This window comes from Protomyctophum parallelum (genome assembly GCF_964188405.1).
Source record: "Protomyctophum parallelum genome assembly, chromosome: 1".
In the NCBI taxonomy this organism is placed as follows: Eukaryota; Metazoa; Chordata; class Actinopteri; order Myctophiformes; family Myctophidae; genus Protomyctophum; species Protomyctophum parallelum.
Window position 1 is genome coordinate 26,030,369 of NC_139697.1, and position 14,331 is coordinate 26,044,699.

The 14,331-nt window shown below is 44.1% G+C and overlaps 1 protein-coding gene across 1 annotated transcript in view; it reads right to left on the bottom strand.

The window, feature by feature from the left end:
• The window catches only part of trappc9 (trafficking protein particle complex subunit 9), a 350,071-nt gene that overhangs the window by 313,438 nt on the left and 22,302 nt on the right, over positions 1-14,331 (bottom strand). Inside the window, exons 9-10 of the mRNA XM_083770949.1 lie at positions 11,938-12,154; positions 4,152-4,295 (exon numbers count right to left, since the gene is read on the bottom strand). Of these exons, the coding sequence (XP_083627075.1) occupies positions 4,152-4,295; positions 11,938-12,154 (361 nt within the window). The remainder of the gene's footprint in view (positions 1-4,151; positions 4,296-11,937; positions 12,155-14,331) is intronic.

Genomic DNA, 14,331 nt, shown 5'->3' on the forward strand with positions numbered 1-14,331 from the left:
GCAAGTGCTATCTTACAACCCAGCACTGCTAAAAAGGTAGGCTTCAATAAAACATTTGAGGGATGTCTTTCTTTTTTCTGTCACCGGCAGAGACTTGAAAGGGCTATGCGCATCTCCAGAGACACCTTTGAAAGGTCCTGCTACCCAAAATTCAAAGCCTGGAATTCTGCTGGCACAGGTGACATTAGTGCCAGGGGCTGATGACACAGCGCATGGCTTTAGCCCCATCTTATACCATCCTTGCGTGTCACACTGTGTGACACAAAAAAAAAAAAAAAAAAAAGGTATCCTCCTCGCCTTTGAGCGAGTTGAAATTAGTCTAGCTGTCACGTTGTGCGACAAGACTCCGACGTATGTCAGCCGACATATGCCGGGGCAATGTTTCACCTCAACTTGACTTGGTAGAGCAGGGCTGTGTGGGTTGGCAATTCTCCAAAAAAGAGATGATAATTATCTACTGCCATTTTTCCACAACACTGTCTACACACTGACTAGCAGATCATCACTGCCGGATGAAACCTGGTATCTCCATTATGTATAGTTGTTTTTCTATATCGATGCTAATGGTGTGACACTGTAGTGTGATCAATTAGGGCGCTAATTTACGATTAATTATTTCCTAGATTATTCAATTAATGAAGAAAATAGACAGATAGAAATATTACTGTAGGCCTAATTGACAGTATTCTATGCTTGCATTATTAGCCTGTAATGATAATTAAAAGCAAATGGTGGTTTTCACCACCTGCCAGATGGTGAAAAGGTCACCCATACCCCTACTAAAGGAAATAATTCCTGCAGAAACCGAATTAATGTTTTCTTTTTTTTGCCAAGCAGTATAAGCCAATACTTCCCAAAAAAATGAACAACCCCCTTCCCAAGCTATACAGTCTGCAGTTTAAACTTTTTTAAATTGCTTTTCCACACCAGGGCACTTTTTGGGGCACTGGTGCTAAGTAACGCTGCTGTAGTGTAAAGCTGACTCGCCGGATATAATGCTGTCGACGAAGCACGACGACGACGACAAAAACCAACGACAATCAATATCCGACAAAATTATGTCAATAGAAAAAGGCGGTGGACCTACAACTACATCAAATCTGCTGAAGTGAACAAAAAACAATATTTCTCTGATTGGACTGAATTGATTGCATTTTTTTTATTTATTTTTTACTTTTGTTCTGAACTTTCCAGACTGTGTGGAAAGGTCTGATTAGCGGTGAGAGGCTGATGGCAGGAGCACAGCTGGCACACAATTATGTAGCCTTTTGTTCGGTGTTGGGAAAAAGTACCCACATTCTTTTCAAGAAAAGTATCAATACTGCAATGTGGAAACACTCTCTCTTACAACTAAAAAAGTGCGGTAATCGAAATTTACTTGAGTAAAAGTACAAACAAGCTCGTATAACATAATGCTTAAAAGACCAGAATGGGTTAAAGGACCAAAAGTAATGTTCATGCAGAATGTCCCATTTCACAAAATACCATAATGTATAAAATAATGTATTGAAATGTTGAAAATAGCAGATCTACAAGCTCACGATGCGTCGCATGATCGCATCGTAGATATACACGCTGTACATAATGCCATTTGAAGTGTGAGAACTACTGATGTGGAACTGGCGTGCCTAGTGCCTACAGCAAGGGATGAGGTCGGGCAAAGTGCGCCGGGTGGCTTCGGTTAAAAGAATGAAAATAAAATCACACCTGACCTGTGTGAAGTGAGGGGCGCTCTTATCATCGTACATTCATAGTCAATGAGAATTTGCTTACTTTGTGTAAGCCGGCAATCGCCACCCGAGCAATCGCCACCCCCGGAAAACCACTTTCAAGCTTGCGTCTCTATTGGTGAAAATGTTCCAAAAGAAATTTGATACGGCAAAAACTAAGCGACACGGATTGATTGTCGTTTCATTTGATGTTATTGATCACACCGATCCGGTCATTATTGAAAAATAGCAGACGGCGGAAATAGCACGTCTACATGCTTGACTGTTTTCGCTGCTCGCCGCGGACAAAGTGTCTAGGGCTTAAGTGTGTGTGTAATTGGGTTCATGGAGGTAATATATATATTTTGTAGTAGACATTCAGCTGGGCTTAGCAGACAGGTTTTTTTTCTGCGATGAATCCGTGAACACAGTTTGTGTCGCGGTTGGAGAGAACTAGTGTAGCCGTCGGGTTACATTTCTCCCCCTCCTCCTGGGTGCTAGTAGTGGAAGTGGACGCACGCACACACACACCCAGTGGGACGGGTTCCAATGCCGCCCGAAATGATGGTGTGTGTACAGAGCCGCCGCAGCGGTCCCATTGCTGACGGTGCTGAATATTTTATAATGTTAGCTCGCCTAGACTTCTCTCTGTGTGTGTGTGTCTCTTTCTCTCGTCTTTCACACTCTCCGTCTCTCCAGGTTCAAAGTTTATTCACCACGTTACCGTAATTATTCTCTCTCTCCTCTCTCCTCTCTCCTCTCTCCCCTCTCCCCTCTCCCCTCTCCCCTCTCCCCTCTCCCCTCTCCCCTCTCCCCAAGCCTGCTTGCTTTGGGTAAAAAGAAAATCTCCCTGCAGGTCCACAGGATTTCTCATCTCTCTCCAACCGGGGAATGCCAACTCATACCACACGCCGGCAAAACCATCTTAAGGCTAAAGTGCTTTTAGTGGTGGGTGGTATGCATCTAAGCCCTACTTTGGCACACAACGAATACCGAAAATAGCCGATCGGTTTGTTACGTTGTTTTTTTTCTTCTTCATAGAACGACAGGCCTAAAATAGGGATGCCGGGTTGAAACTACTTATAATTGATGACTAATGTTTTATTGTTCTATTTGCCAAAATGAGAAGCTGCAAGCAGTGATAAGGCGGGACCAAGCAGGAAGGCAATAAGAACAATAACGCACAACAATAAGCCATTGAAACATGGAAGACTGAACTTGCAAAAAATATCTATGTAATTGTGACGTCAGTTTTAATACGCCGAGTTGGTGGTGCCTGGATTTGAACCCACAAACCTGGGGTCTATAGGCGAGAGCTCAACCTACTGAGCTATCCAGACACAAGCAGTTATCTCATTGTTTTTAATGGAAACTAACATGGAAACTAACATGCTCTGATGCATGCGTGTGCGGCGAACCACAAACAATGGACCACATCATGAGATGCATCTCTGCCCCACAATGTACTGGAGATGACCTGGCCGAACCAAATGCAGCTGCACTCGCCTGCGCCAACCACTGGAAAGACGCGATATAGAGAATGGCCGGACACGAGGAAGAATTGTTTTTAATAACAAATATGTGTGCCCCATTACTACAGTGTGTTTGCTGTTCATTTTTTCATGTACAACCTTCTCTTCAACAGAGATTCTTCATAGTGGTCCATAGATTGTGTGTAGAACGTTTCACACAAATTGCTTAAAAATCTAGGCAGAAAAGCAGGTATAAGCATTTTCCAAACTGCTCAAAAAGGTGGGATATCTGAGGGAGGAGCTTACTGGTCAAAGTGATAGATGTGTTCCCCATGAGCCAAGGAACATGTGGAAACAAGTGCCATGACTTTTGGCCAAACGAAGCACGAGTCAAAGGTTTAATTTTCAAAAGAATGCTATAGTGGCCCCTTTGGCCAATTGGAGTATGACGCTATGATGCTATTTGGCATGACCCTCTACAATACTGTAAAGTTTCATAAGCATGTGACGCTGCATGTATGCGTTATGAGCAGAAGAACGGCAATTTTCATTAGCCCATAAAACCTTAATTATTTCACTTAAAAACAATCTACCTCCGATGTTTTTGTCCGTATCGGTCTAAAGTTCACGTGTAGAGGTGTTCATGCATATTGATCAATGATCCTAGGAGAAGATACATTTTAAGGCCAGCGGTCAAATGTAAGAGCACGAGCACGAAAGTTGTTCAATGCCGACGGTCAAACGGTTCATGAGCTATGCATTCAAAGTTTGCATTTTCAATTGAGTGCTATAGAAATGGTCGTGGGGTTCGCATCGTCACTGTTTGCCATGGCCCTCTACCATGTTGCCGAGTGACAAGTGGCGAGTGGTTTAGCCACAACTGTAATTTTTGGCGGAAGGAGAAGAAGAAAAGAAACAGACAAAAACAATAAGGGACCAAGTCGGCTCTGGTTGTTGAACGTGATCTGACCTTGATCGGACAGGAAGTCCAGCATGGTCTGCAGCAGGAAGGACAGGTGTCGGACAGACAGGCCGGGGTTGCCCATACGACGTGAGGCGTACACCAGCTCATGAAGCAGACGCATCTGCACTGCAGCCCAGCCACGGTGGCTTCCTGAGAGAGAGAGAGAGAGAGAGAGAGAGAGAGAGAGAGAGAGAGAGAGAGAGAGAGAGAGAGAGAGAGAGAGAGAGAGAGAGAGAGAGAGACGGACGAACAAATAGAGAGAAAGAAGGGGGAGAGAAAATATGTGTTCTTTAATTATACTACCATACATATGTACCACATTTTGGCTATTAAAAAATAGCAGCAATACAAGCTCACAGCGCCTTATTGTGTGCCGCGCTGTGAGCTTGTAGATCTGCTATTGTTGAATAATTGTGAATATTTACAACAAGGTATAGATTGTAAGGATCGGGCATTCCTGGAATGAGTAACACAGCTAAAGGTGTGTGTAGGGCCCCCAAAACATTTGCCAAGATGGTAAATGGTTGGTATTAAACCCTTGCTTTGAGTTGCTTAGTGGATTGGATGATTGCACTCTCCCACAGTAATAAGGAAGAAAAAAAAAACACATATTATCTAAACGCAGCCGCAAAAGCTTGGCACCTCCTCATGCTGGTCACCAACCTAGCCACATTTTGCTATGAGATGGCATCCCATTCCTCAACCAGGATTTGTTGCAAGTCATCCAACGTGATTCTGTTGGTCACTCTAGCACGTACAGCACGCTCAAGCAGATCCCACAAGTGTTCAATTGGGTTGAGGTCTGGACTCACGGCATCCTCTACACTCCCAAATGAAATGGTCCCTTGCATTTGGTTGCAGTTCCGTTTGGTTCCGGGTCCAATGGTTTCATTTTACACTCTCAAGAGTTAAATTATTTTTAAACATCTATATAACTTAATTTACAAGAAGTCTACACAATTAGAGAATATAGAAGAATTGGTATTTTGATCAATGTTTGCCTGTTAAGCCCAACACACACCGTCTGTGAAGCGGGTGCGCAGCGACGCGGCACAGTATTGCTTCCACAGTACAGCACAGTATTGGATTCCCGGATGGAGGCCGCGCGGCAACGCCTGGAAAATAGAACAGCGTCGTATCGGAACATCAGGCGAGGCGTGAACGTGCGCCAGCGTGTGTCTGACGCCGCCGGTGTGGGACAGGTTCATTGAAAATAACGGAGGTGGCTGTTTTGACGCGCGGCGTTCACAGATGGTGTGTGTTGGGCTTTATCTCTCCTATCGTACCAGTGCCACATCAATAAACCATGGAATTGTGGACTAAATCTCATCCAACATCAAAATATTCTTCCGTTTGGATATGAGACGCTAAATCCCATCAAATGGTGGTCCGTGGCTCAAATGCCCAATAAATAATGGGCCTTGATATGAATCCCTCCCTGACGGCAGGGCTTACATAAGAACCCCAGCTCCCCCCTATGGATCCCTAGAGGTCCCACTCCCAGCTGTCAAAATGCTGCTTCACTGGAGGACAAATAAAACAAGAGCAAACGGTGGAGAGCTGGAGACAGGCGGGGGCATGTGGTAATTAATCTGCATGCCGGTTCACTGAACCGATGGCGATACCGGTCAGTAATAAACATTTCTGCTCCTGTGGTTGTTACTCGTTCCCAACGACTCCTCTGACACCTGAAAAACACCCATTAATGCAAATCCCTCCTAAGCTATTTTCTTCCCCTCTGCAAAAACGGCACCCACTAAGCAGGCTAAAAATAGAGTTCAACCTGTCTGCCAGTGATTTTCTGTGAACACCAGTGCTTATCTATAGGGCTAGTAATCCAGACGACACTGTGGCTTTTTCCGTGGATGTGCCTGCTCTCTCCCTTTGAGGGGGGGAAGGAAAAAAATGACTTCATCTGTGGTATTTTCAAGCCTTATAGTGGAGGTGTCTCGCAATCCAATTAGCTAAGATAATGACAGCGGTGGCACCGCCAAGCAATCGCCCTGTCACACACAAACCCTGACACAAAAGCCACCGTTCCTCTGGCCAACTCCAATGGAAAAAGGCGAATTTGCAGGTCCTTTTGTAGGGAGATGAGATTCCTCGTTCCATTATCGTCGCCTCTCTGTTATCATTAGCATGTAAATATCACAGGACAAGAAACTCCCTGGCATTGTGGAACCGTGTTAAAAGAAAAGGAGCTGGGGATAATCACGTTGTGGGTCTACGTGGGGACACATGAGAGATAAGGAGACAGCCAGCAAGAGCCCTTTCTTGCCTGTGATTTCTGGAGGGAATAAGGGGAGGGGGTGGGGGGGTACCTGAGCTCCTTAAAACCCCATTTGCCCTTCCATATCTTAAGCCGTGGCAGCGTTATTGCAGAAATGCACCATTGAGTCCTATTTTCTCTCTCACTTGAGCTTTCTCTTCGCCAGTTCTTATCGCTCAATAAACTCCCTCCTGACACCTTCTGCCAAAACACTCACAATCATCACACCAAGGTTTTCCAGCCCTGCAAGGACTCATGGCAGGCACCCAAGCCGTGGTGGTGGTGGTGGGTGTACTTGTATAAAGTTCAGGTCTTGTGAGATGACCGTTCCAGTTAAAAGGCTAATGTGAACTGCTTGGCTTGGCTTGGCTAGGAACCCCCCCCCCCCCCCCCCCAACATTGCTGTTTCTTGGAGTGGTTGCACCACTCAGAAAAGAGTGGTAAAGTATGACGCATGTCTTGTCTGAGGCGTCCAAAAAGCTGTTCAGCCCTCTAGATTTGTTGTTGCGCATTTGGTTGTGCTGCAAAATTAATTTGAAAATATTATATATTATATATACTGTATGGGATATTCTGTCAGTAAACGTGAAATAGTCAGACTGAAGCCCGAATGACACACGTGTGCGTTCAACAGTGGCATGCACTGAAAATTGCAGATATACTGTAGAAGCTCACAACGCTTTGGATATCCAACGCATTGCATATCCGACAAAAGTTGTGATGATCTTGTAACTTATATCAGCTATTTTCAATGTCTTACGAAGGAGCATAAATTAACTTTCCTTGAGTAGTATTATAGAGAAGTGAGTTTGGTGTCTCTGAATGGCTCTGAATGTGTCACTCCCTGCCAAGCATATAACACAATGGTAAAGCTTCCCCCAGAGGAGTAGCATCAGAGCCCACAGGGTGGATGGTGGCTTGGGTGAAGGAGAGGGTGATGAAACGCAGGAATGGTGAGCAGCAGCGATAATTGGAGCCGCAACGGTTGCGATCTGAGCAGTGGAGTGGCAGCACGGTGCGGACTGCGGAGTGAGAAAGTGAGCAAGTGCATTTCACAGCTTAAATACACCACCATATTACACAAAGTCGGACGTGTGATGCAGTGAGAGAAGTGTACCACGTGTCTATCAGTCCTATTCTCTACCATTGAACGACGGTTCTAGTGAGCAACCACACACAGAGATTTTGAAAACATGACCAATGACCAAAAACTCCCATATCTGCTGGGCGAAGTACAACAATGTGCAAACACAGCAGCAAGATTTGTGAGTTGCTGTGATAGGAGAAGGATATCAAATGGAACACAACCACCCTAAAGACTAATCATTGTGTATATTCCTGCACTATACCTGCATTGAGTGACCTTGGTACATAGAATTTGATCTATTGAAGATTCTGACCTTCAAATGTACATCATTTTTGTTTTGATTGTATTGCTGTATTGTTGTATTGTTCTTTCTGCTTCTTTCTTGGCAATGTAAACGTATGTTTTCTCATGCCAATAAAGCCCTTTGAATTGAATTGAATTGAGCAGAAAGAATAAATAATAAGCAGACTGTAGAAAGTAACAGTACAGTAAATAACTCTGAGGTCATTATTGATTCCGAATTGAATTTTAATTCACACAAGATTGCCTTTTTTCACCGTAGAAATATTGCATTTGTCATTGGGACGATGCAAAAACGCTCATTCACGCCTTTGTTTTTTCTCGGCTTGATTACTGAAATGCACTTTTTACCAGCAGCTTTGCAAAAGCGGCTGGTTAATGTCTAGGTGGAAAACTTGCGACCGGGAGACTGACACCGGAGACTGACACCGCAAGTTGCTGATGAGTGGGTTGCCAAGTCCTCATATTTCAAAAGCCCACAAAAAATACCTTTCAACACACTACTTACACACACTCCAACTCGCTTACAATTCGCGGACCTGGCAACACTGCATTCCCTCGCTCCATTGGCTCCGCCACCACACACGCTCGCACAAAGTCCGCATATTTCAAAAGCCAACAAAAATACCTTTCAACACACTACTTGCGCACGCACACACGTGCATACACACACACACAAGTATTACGTTTATACAGTTCGCATTGAGCATTTCCACTGCCACGCACATTCCCAGCCATTTCCCATGATCGCGGTGGTTTGACCCAGTCCCAGAGCCAACTAAAAGAAGAGTTACGACATTGAGGGGGCAGAAACAGAGCGCTCGAGCGCTGCTCATGCAGCCTGATATGAACAGTTTCGGTTGACAAACATAGCAGTTACTTTTGAACGCATGATGCTACACAGACCATGCTAATGGCTGCTAAAGCTAATGTTGACAGCCTGACTGTGTGTGTGCGTGCTTGCAGGAGAGAGAGGCAGGCGGAGGGCTCTCATCTGGGAGTGCGCACACACGCACAGAGAGGCAGGCGGAGGGCTCTCGTCTGGGAGGGAGTGAGCACACACACACACACACACACACACACACACTCACGCCCGTGTGTGTGTTGAGTTTATGCTTTGAGCATGTTTGCCCTCTTCCATGGCATTTGCAATAAACCAAGCATTCTCCCATGTTGATAATACTATTTAAAACTTAAGAAGCACTAAAGCAGTGGTTCTGAACCTGTGGTCTGGGGCCCACCAGTGGTCCTTGAGGGGGTTCCAGGTGGTCCCCAGCTAAATGGAGAGTTGGTAACCAAAGTAACCCTTATAGATCTTTAACTCTTCCATTTGGTTCAATTTCACACTCTCAAGAGTTGAATAATTGTTAAACATCTGCATTACTTAAGTTATTTACAAGAAGTCTATACAATTTGAGAATGTAGAAAACATGTTATTCTGATCAACATTGGCCTGACCAACATCAATACAGTTCTTTAGTTTGGGTCTGGAAGGCTAAATGTCATCAAATGGTGGTCCGTGGCTCAAATGCAGAATAAACTTTTGCGTAGCCTTATGTAACTATTCATTGATTCACTCCCAAAATCCATTTGGCAAAAAACACCTGTGTGAAGTGTGGGGCGCTCACTTCGCATTATCTAATGTTTTGCTAGTTGTTGTCAAGGTGATGTATGTTTGCTCAGCAGTTGCTGATGTCTGCTCCGAAGGTTTGGGTGTTTACTCAGACCGAAAACAAATTAAAGGGAACATTGCCGTGAACACCGCACCGACCTCCGCAGGGACCCAACTTATATTAAACACACATAGATACGGTTGGTATTATGTATTCATAATGTATGAATTCTTGTTTGTGGACTGCCTAAGAAAACAACTGACAGATTACAACTTGTCCAAATTGAAAATTATATTACTTGTTTATAAAGCTCTCAATGGTCTCGCACCTTCCTACCTAGACTGCCTGCCTACATACAGTATGTCCCAAACCGCCCCCTACTGTGGCAAGTGCCCATGTGGCAAGATTTTCTGACTAGAAAGAATCAAAGAGGAGGAACTACACAAGAAAAACACGGGTAGAAATGCCTACCTACTGTAGACGTGTCTACTGTACCACTGCTCCCCTTGTTGTCCATTTGAATAAATGTGAAAATGTGACTCAAATCTGGAATGTATATTCTTTCAGAGCGAACGTTTTTAACTCAAATCTTTGCTTCCGGGGGGTCCCTGGAACTATACATATTTCCAGATGGGGGTCCTCAGCCAAATACAGATAATTCTGGGGGTCCTTGACATGAAAAGGGTTGAACACAACTGACATAGAAACATAGGGTTTCAGAAAACTGTCATGATAAGAGAGACATTTGTAGAATCGTCCTTAGGTCTAAATGGGTTAACTGAAGGGGTTGAATACTTTTCAGTTCCATTAGAGAGCACATCCAGAGTGGGAGGTGCTAGTTGTGGCATGAACACAATGTAAACCTCCTCATTCACATCCAGGACCAACTCACAGATACTTTTCAGGATGACTTACTCATTAGTTCAAAAAAGTACAACGCGTTTTGCAAATGTGCTTGGTCAGGTTCATTTCTTGGCATGAACCTGAAATGAATCTGATGAAGCACATTACAAAACGGAAAAACGCACGTTTGTGTGTGGCACTAATGAAATAAAGACATTATTGGAGTAAATCAGTCTGTCCTGAAAAGTGTGTGATCCTTTCCGTTTCCATTAACCCGCCCTGAAAATGTTTTGAGCGAGGGACCCCCATACAAGATGTGTGTTGTTAAAAATGTTTCACATTCCACATTGCTGCTGCTGTTGTTTTTAGGTTTTTTTATAGCAGATCTACAGTATAAGATCACAACTTGTCGCAGCTCACATTGTGAGCTTGTATATTGGCTATTTTCAAATAGCCGAAGTACTGTTAAACGTTAAAAAGATTGTTATGCTACATCAACAAAGTCTCGTCGGGACCCACTTTGAGAACCACTGGTATATGGAGCTGTAACCTCAAATGAACTCCAGCCCGTCTTCCATTCAGTGGGCAGTATTGGGTATAAGTGGGCAGGAAGCTCCACAGTGTAGCTCTGAACAATCCACCCCACGGCTTCCTTTAAACAAGGACCCCCTTGGTGAACACAGATGACCCTCAGGCCTTGTATTCAGTGGGAAAGTTGTAATTTGTTCTGAATCACTCGCCATAAAGTGGGCTGGATTGAAGAGTCGAGAGTCCATAAAACAGAGAGGCTTATCATGGAGACCTTGCTACGAAGCCTGGCTCTGGACTCAGTTTGTAAACTTCTTAACAGCAAGGTAGTGGTGGCCTGAATGCATAGGGGGCTTTTTACACGGCGTAGGTAGGGATGGATGTAACTATGGATTATTTTCTTAGTGGCTATTCTATAGATTACTTTTACGAATCATCGGATAATCATTTCCTTCTGTTTTTTCTTTTAATACATCAACAAATCCAACTTGAAAATATGAATTGTTTAGCCCTATTTTATGCTTTGTTGTACAACGGTGTTGTGTAAAAAATATTAAAATTCCCCACTGTTGACATAGATCGACATCAGATCTTAATTCAGCGGTCTACCGCCGTTGACGTACTTACTTTACTTACTGTTTTACCGCCGTTGACGTCGATCTACGTCAAATGGTCCTTTATAGTGAGTAGTTTATGATAGCACGCGGTAGTAATGCTACATACATTAGCATTGGGTTGCTAGGCAATGAAGTAAACAGAAACTGTACGGGCTCCCATCCACTCGTTGTAAACACCTTTTCAAATGCCTTTATCTGAGATTGCGTTCACAGATTGTACCCACAGCCAATTGTGAAAGTATATATTAGAGTCCGTCACAACACACACCATTAATCTACATACGGATCCAGTTTTTTGCGTTTCCAGCGGATTCTTCAAAATAAGGGTTTCACTGAAAAATGCTGGTGGTTAAACGGGTGAATTAATGAATTAATGCTGGCAGGGAATGTGTTGTGTGTAGATCTTAGATTTCTTTTGGTTGACAACACAGTTGTTTTTGGACTTACAAGCTTTTTCTGGGGGGCTCTAAAACATAATAACATTCAACACATCTTGTGGTTATCCCTGGTCAACCAGGTGGTGGTGGTGGTGTACCTTTGCTGAAGTCCTTGGGGTCCAGGGAGAGGCAGTATCCCGGCAGCGTCTCCAGCAGCAGCTTGTAGCAGGCCCTCCAGCCCGGCTCGGGGATGGTGGGGGCCACGCACTGCATGGCCGCCACGCGCTTGAAGAAGGCCGACTTCCGGCGGAAGCCGATCAGGTCATAGAGCTCCGACAGGATGCTGTAGCGCTGGATCTTCTCCTCCTCGGAGAGCTGTGGGGTGGACACAGACACGTGGGAGAGGGCAGCTTTAGGGGCAGCTTTTCCACGAGGCAACTTCACACTTATTCATTTAGGCCCAACGTCAAAATAAAAATAAACGTTCGCTCTGAAAGAATATGTATTCAAAGAGTTGTGCCTAATTTTTACGATTTTTCTAAAATAGCAGACCTACAAGCTTGTAGCGTGTCACTCGGTGGCGCACTATGAGCTTGTAGATCTGCTATTTTTCAATAGCTAAAGTATAACATAATGCTTAGTTAAAACAGCAAAAGGGTTAAAAGGCTGCTAATAATTCCCACCTGCTGTGTGGTAGGGCAAAACAGTCTTTAACCGTACCGTAGGTCGTACAATTGAACCATTGATTGTAACTCCCCCACATAGGCCCTCGGTCATTTGTGCCAAGTTTCATGTTTTCTTCAAAACACATATGTTGCTACTACTTCTAGAAATGTTGTCCAAAACTCACACAAACCAGTACATATTATCTCTGGAGTCATGTGATCAAGCTGTATTAGTAAGTTTCCATTCCAATTGGCTAATCCAAAATGTTGTGGGTCAATGGGTAGGCATTGGCAACACAGAATGGCAGGGATCACACTTTCCTTGTTCTTATTATGATTTTATTCTCTGTACAGCACCTTGTAACAGTTGTTCTGAAAGGCGAGTTATAAATAAACTTCATCTACCTTACCTCTATTGACTTTAGAATCAATATTTCATTGATTGCTACTGATGGGTCTGGCTCCTGGCTATATATATATCTGACCTTTTCATGTTCCTGTTTGCAGAGGTGGGCAAATAAGTTCATCAGGACCATTTTTTTCAAAGGCATTAGATGGCTCTATCGGTTGTTCCAAAGTCTAGGCTGAAGGCCAAAGGTGACTGCACCACCGTTGTCATTAGGTCCCCTAGGGCTAGGCATTGGCACTTACCGCAGGAGTTTAGGGTTGGATTTATTTAGATTTTTGTTTTGCTTTCCATAAATAGGACTGATCGAGGGTAGCTACTGGGACGTACAGTAAGTCGGGACTTGATCACACTGGCTGGGTCACCTGAGTGAGGGGTATGCTGCTGCAAGACCCGAAACCCCGATGACCGTGGGATACATCACTGAGGATACGTCCCAGGTGCATCCATGCGATGTTTTTTTTGTTACAAAGTGAGCTCAAAAGGAGCAGACAGTGTTGTGGAGGTGCTGACGACGCTAATGAGATCAAAAGTTAAAGAACAAAGTCGTCGCACAACTCGTCTCGAAATCCAGACACCAAGCACTTCCTTATTGTCTTAAAGCACACTTTAAAACACTTCTGGGGTCATTTATACATCTACTCATGACTTTTGTGTGCACCCCAGACCGTTTATAAATTGCTTGATTATTTCATGCATGGACCTTTTTTGTTGTTGTTGTTGCCCACTTGTCTCCACAGTTTTGTTTGTCATGCAAATTAATTCACACACACACACACACACACACACACACACACACACACACACACACACACACACACACACACACACACACACACACACACACACACACACACACACACACACACACACACACACGTCTGTACCCGACTGGCTCACCCACCGGGAAGACACGGCACCTCCACCCCACTCAACACCTGTACCTGTGTTGAGTGGAGCACACACAGGTGCCACCCCAGCCTGTAGAATTACATACAATGACCAATATCACTATCCCTGCCTGAACATGGCCGATTGTGTTCGTATAGACACGCTGGACAAAGATGGATGCACCGTGATGGATTCAAACCAAGTGTATCCCTTGTACTGAGCAAGAAGACTGCCTGGACGTCATGGATGTCATGCATGAACTTACAGGACTCCTCTACAGTACAGAGATCATTCAAATTAATGAAATAACTAATCGAACATCGTACGTCTCCCCATTCAAAGAAGGATAATATTAGTTACCAGAACATGGTTAACATGACATTTGAAGTTGAATTAGCATATATAGAGCGTTGCAGTCCCGGCCCCTCCCGAGGACCAGAAGTGAATTCCCCGTTCATTTTCCTCATAGACTTTTCAAAAAGTATAAAGACATTTAAACCGTGGACAAAGACAACTCGAGTTGTGACACATCATGACAGTAAACACAATGTTTTGGGCCGATCATTTGTAAGAAGAAAAACATTTTTGAT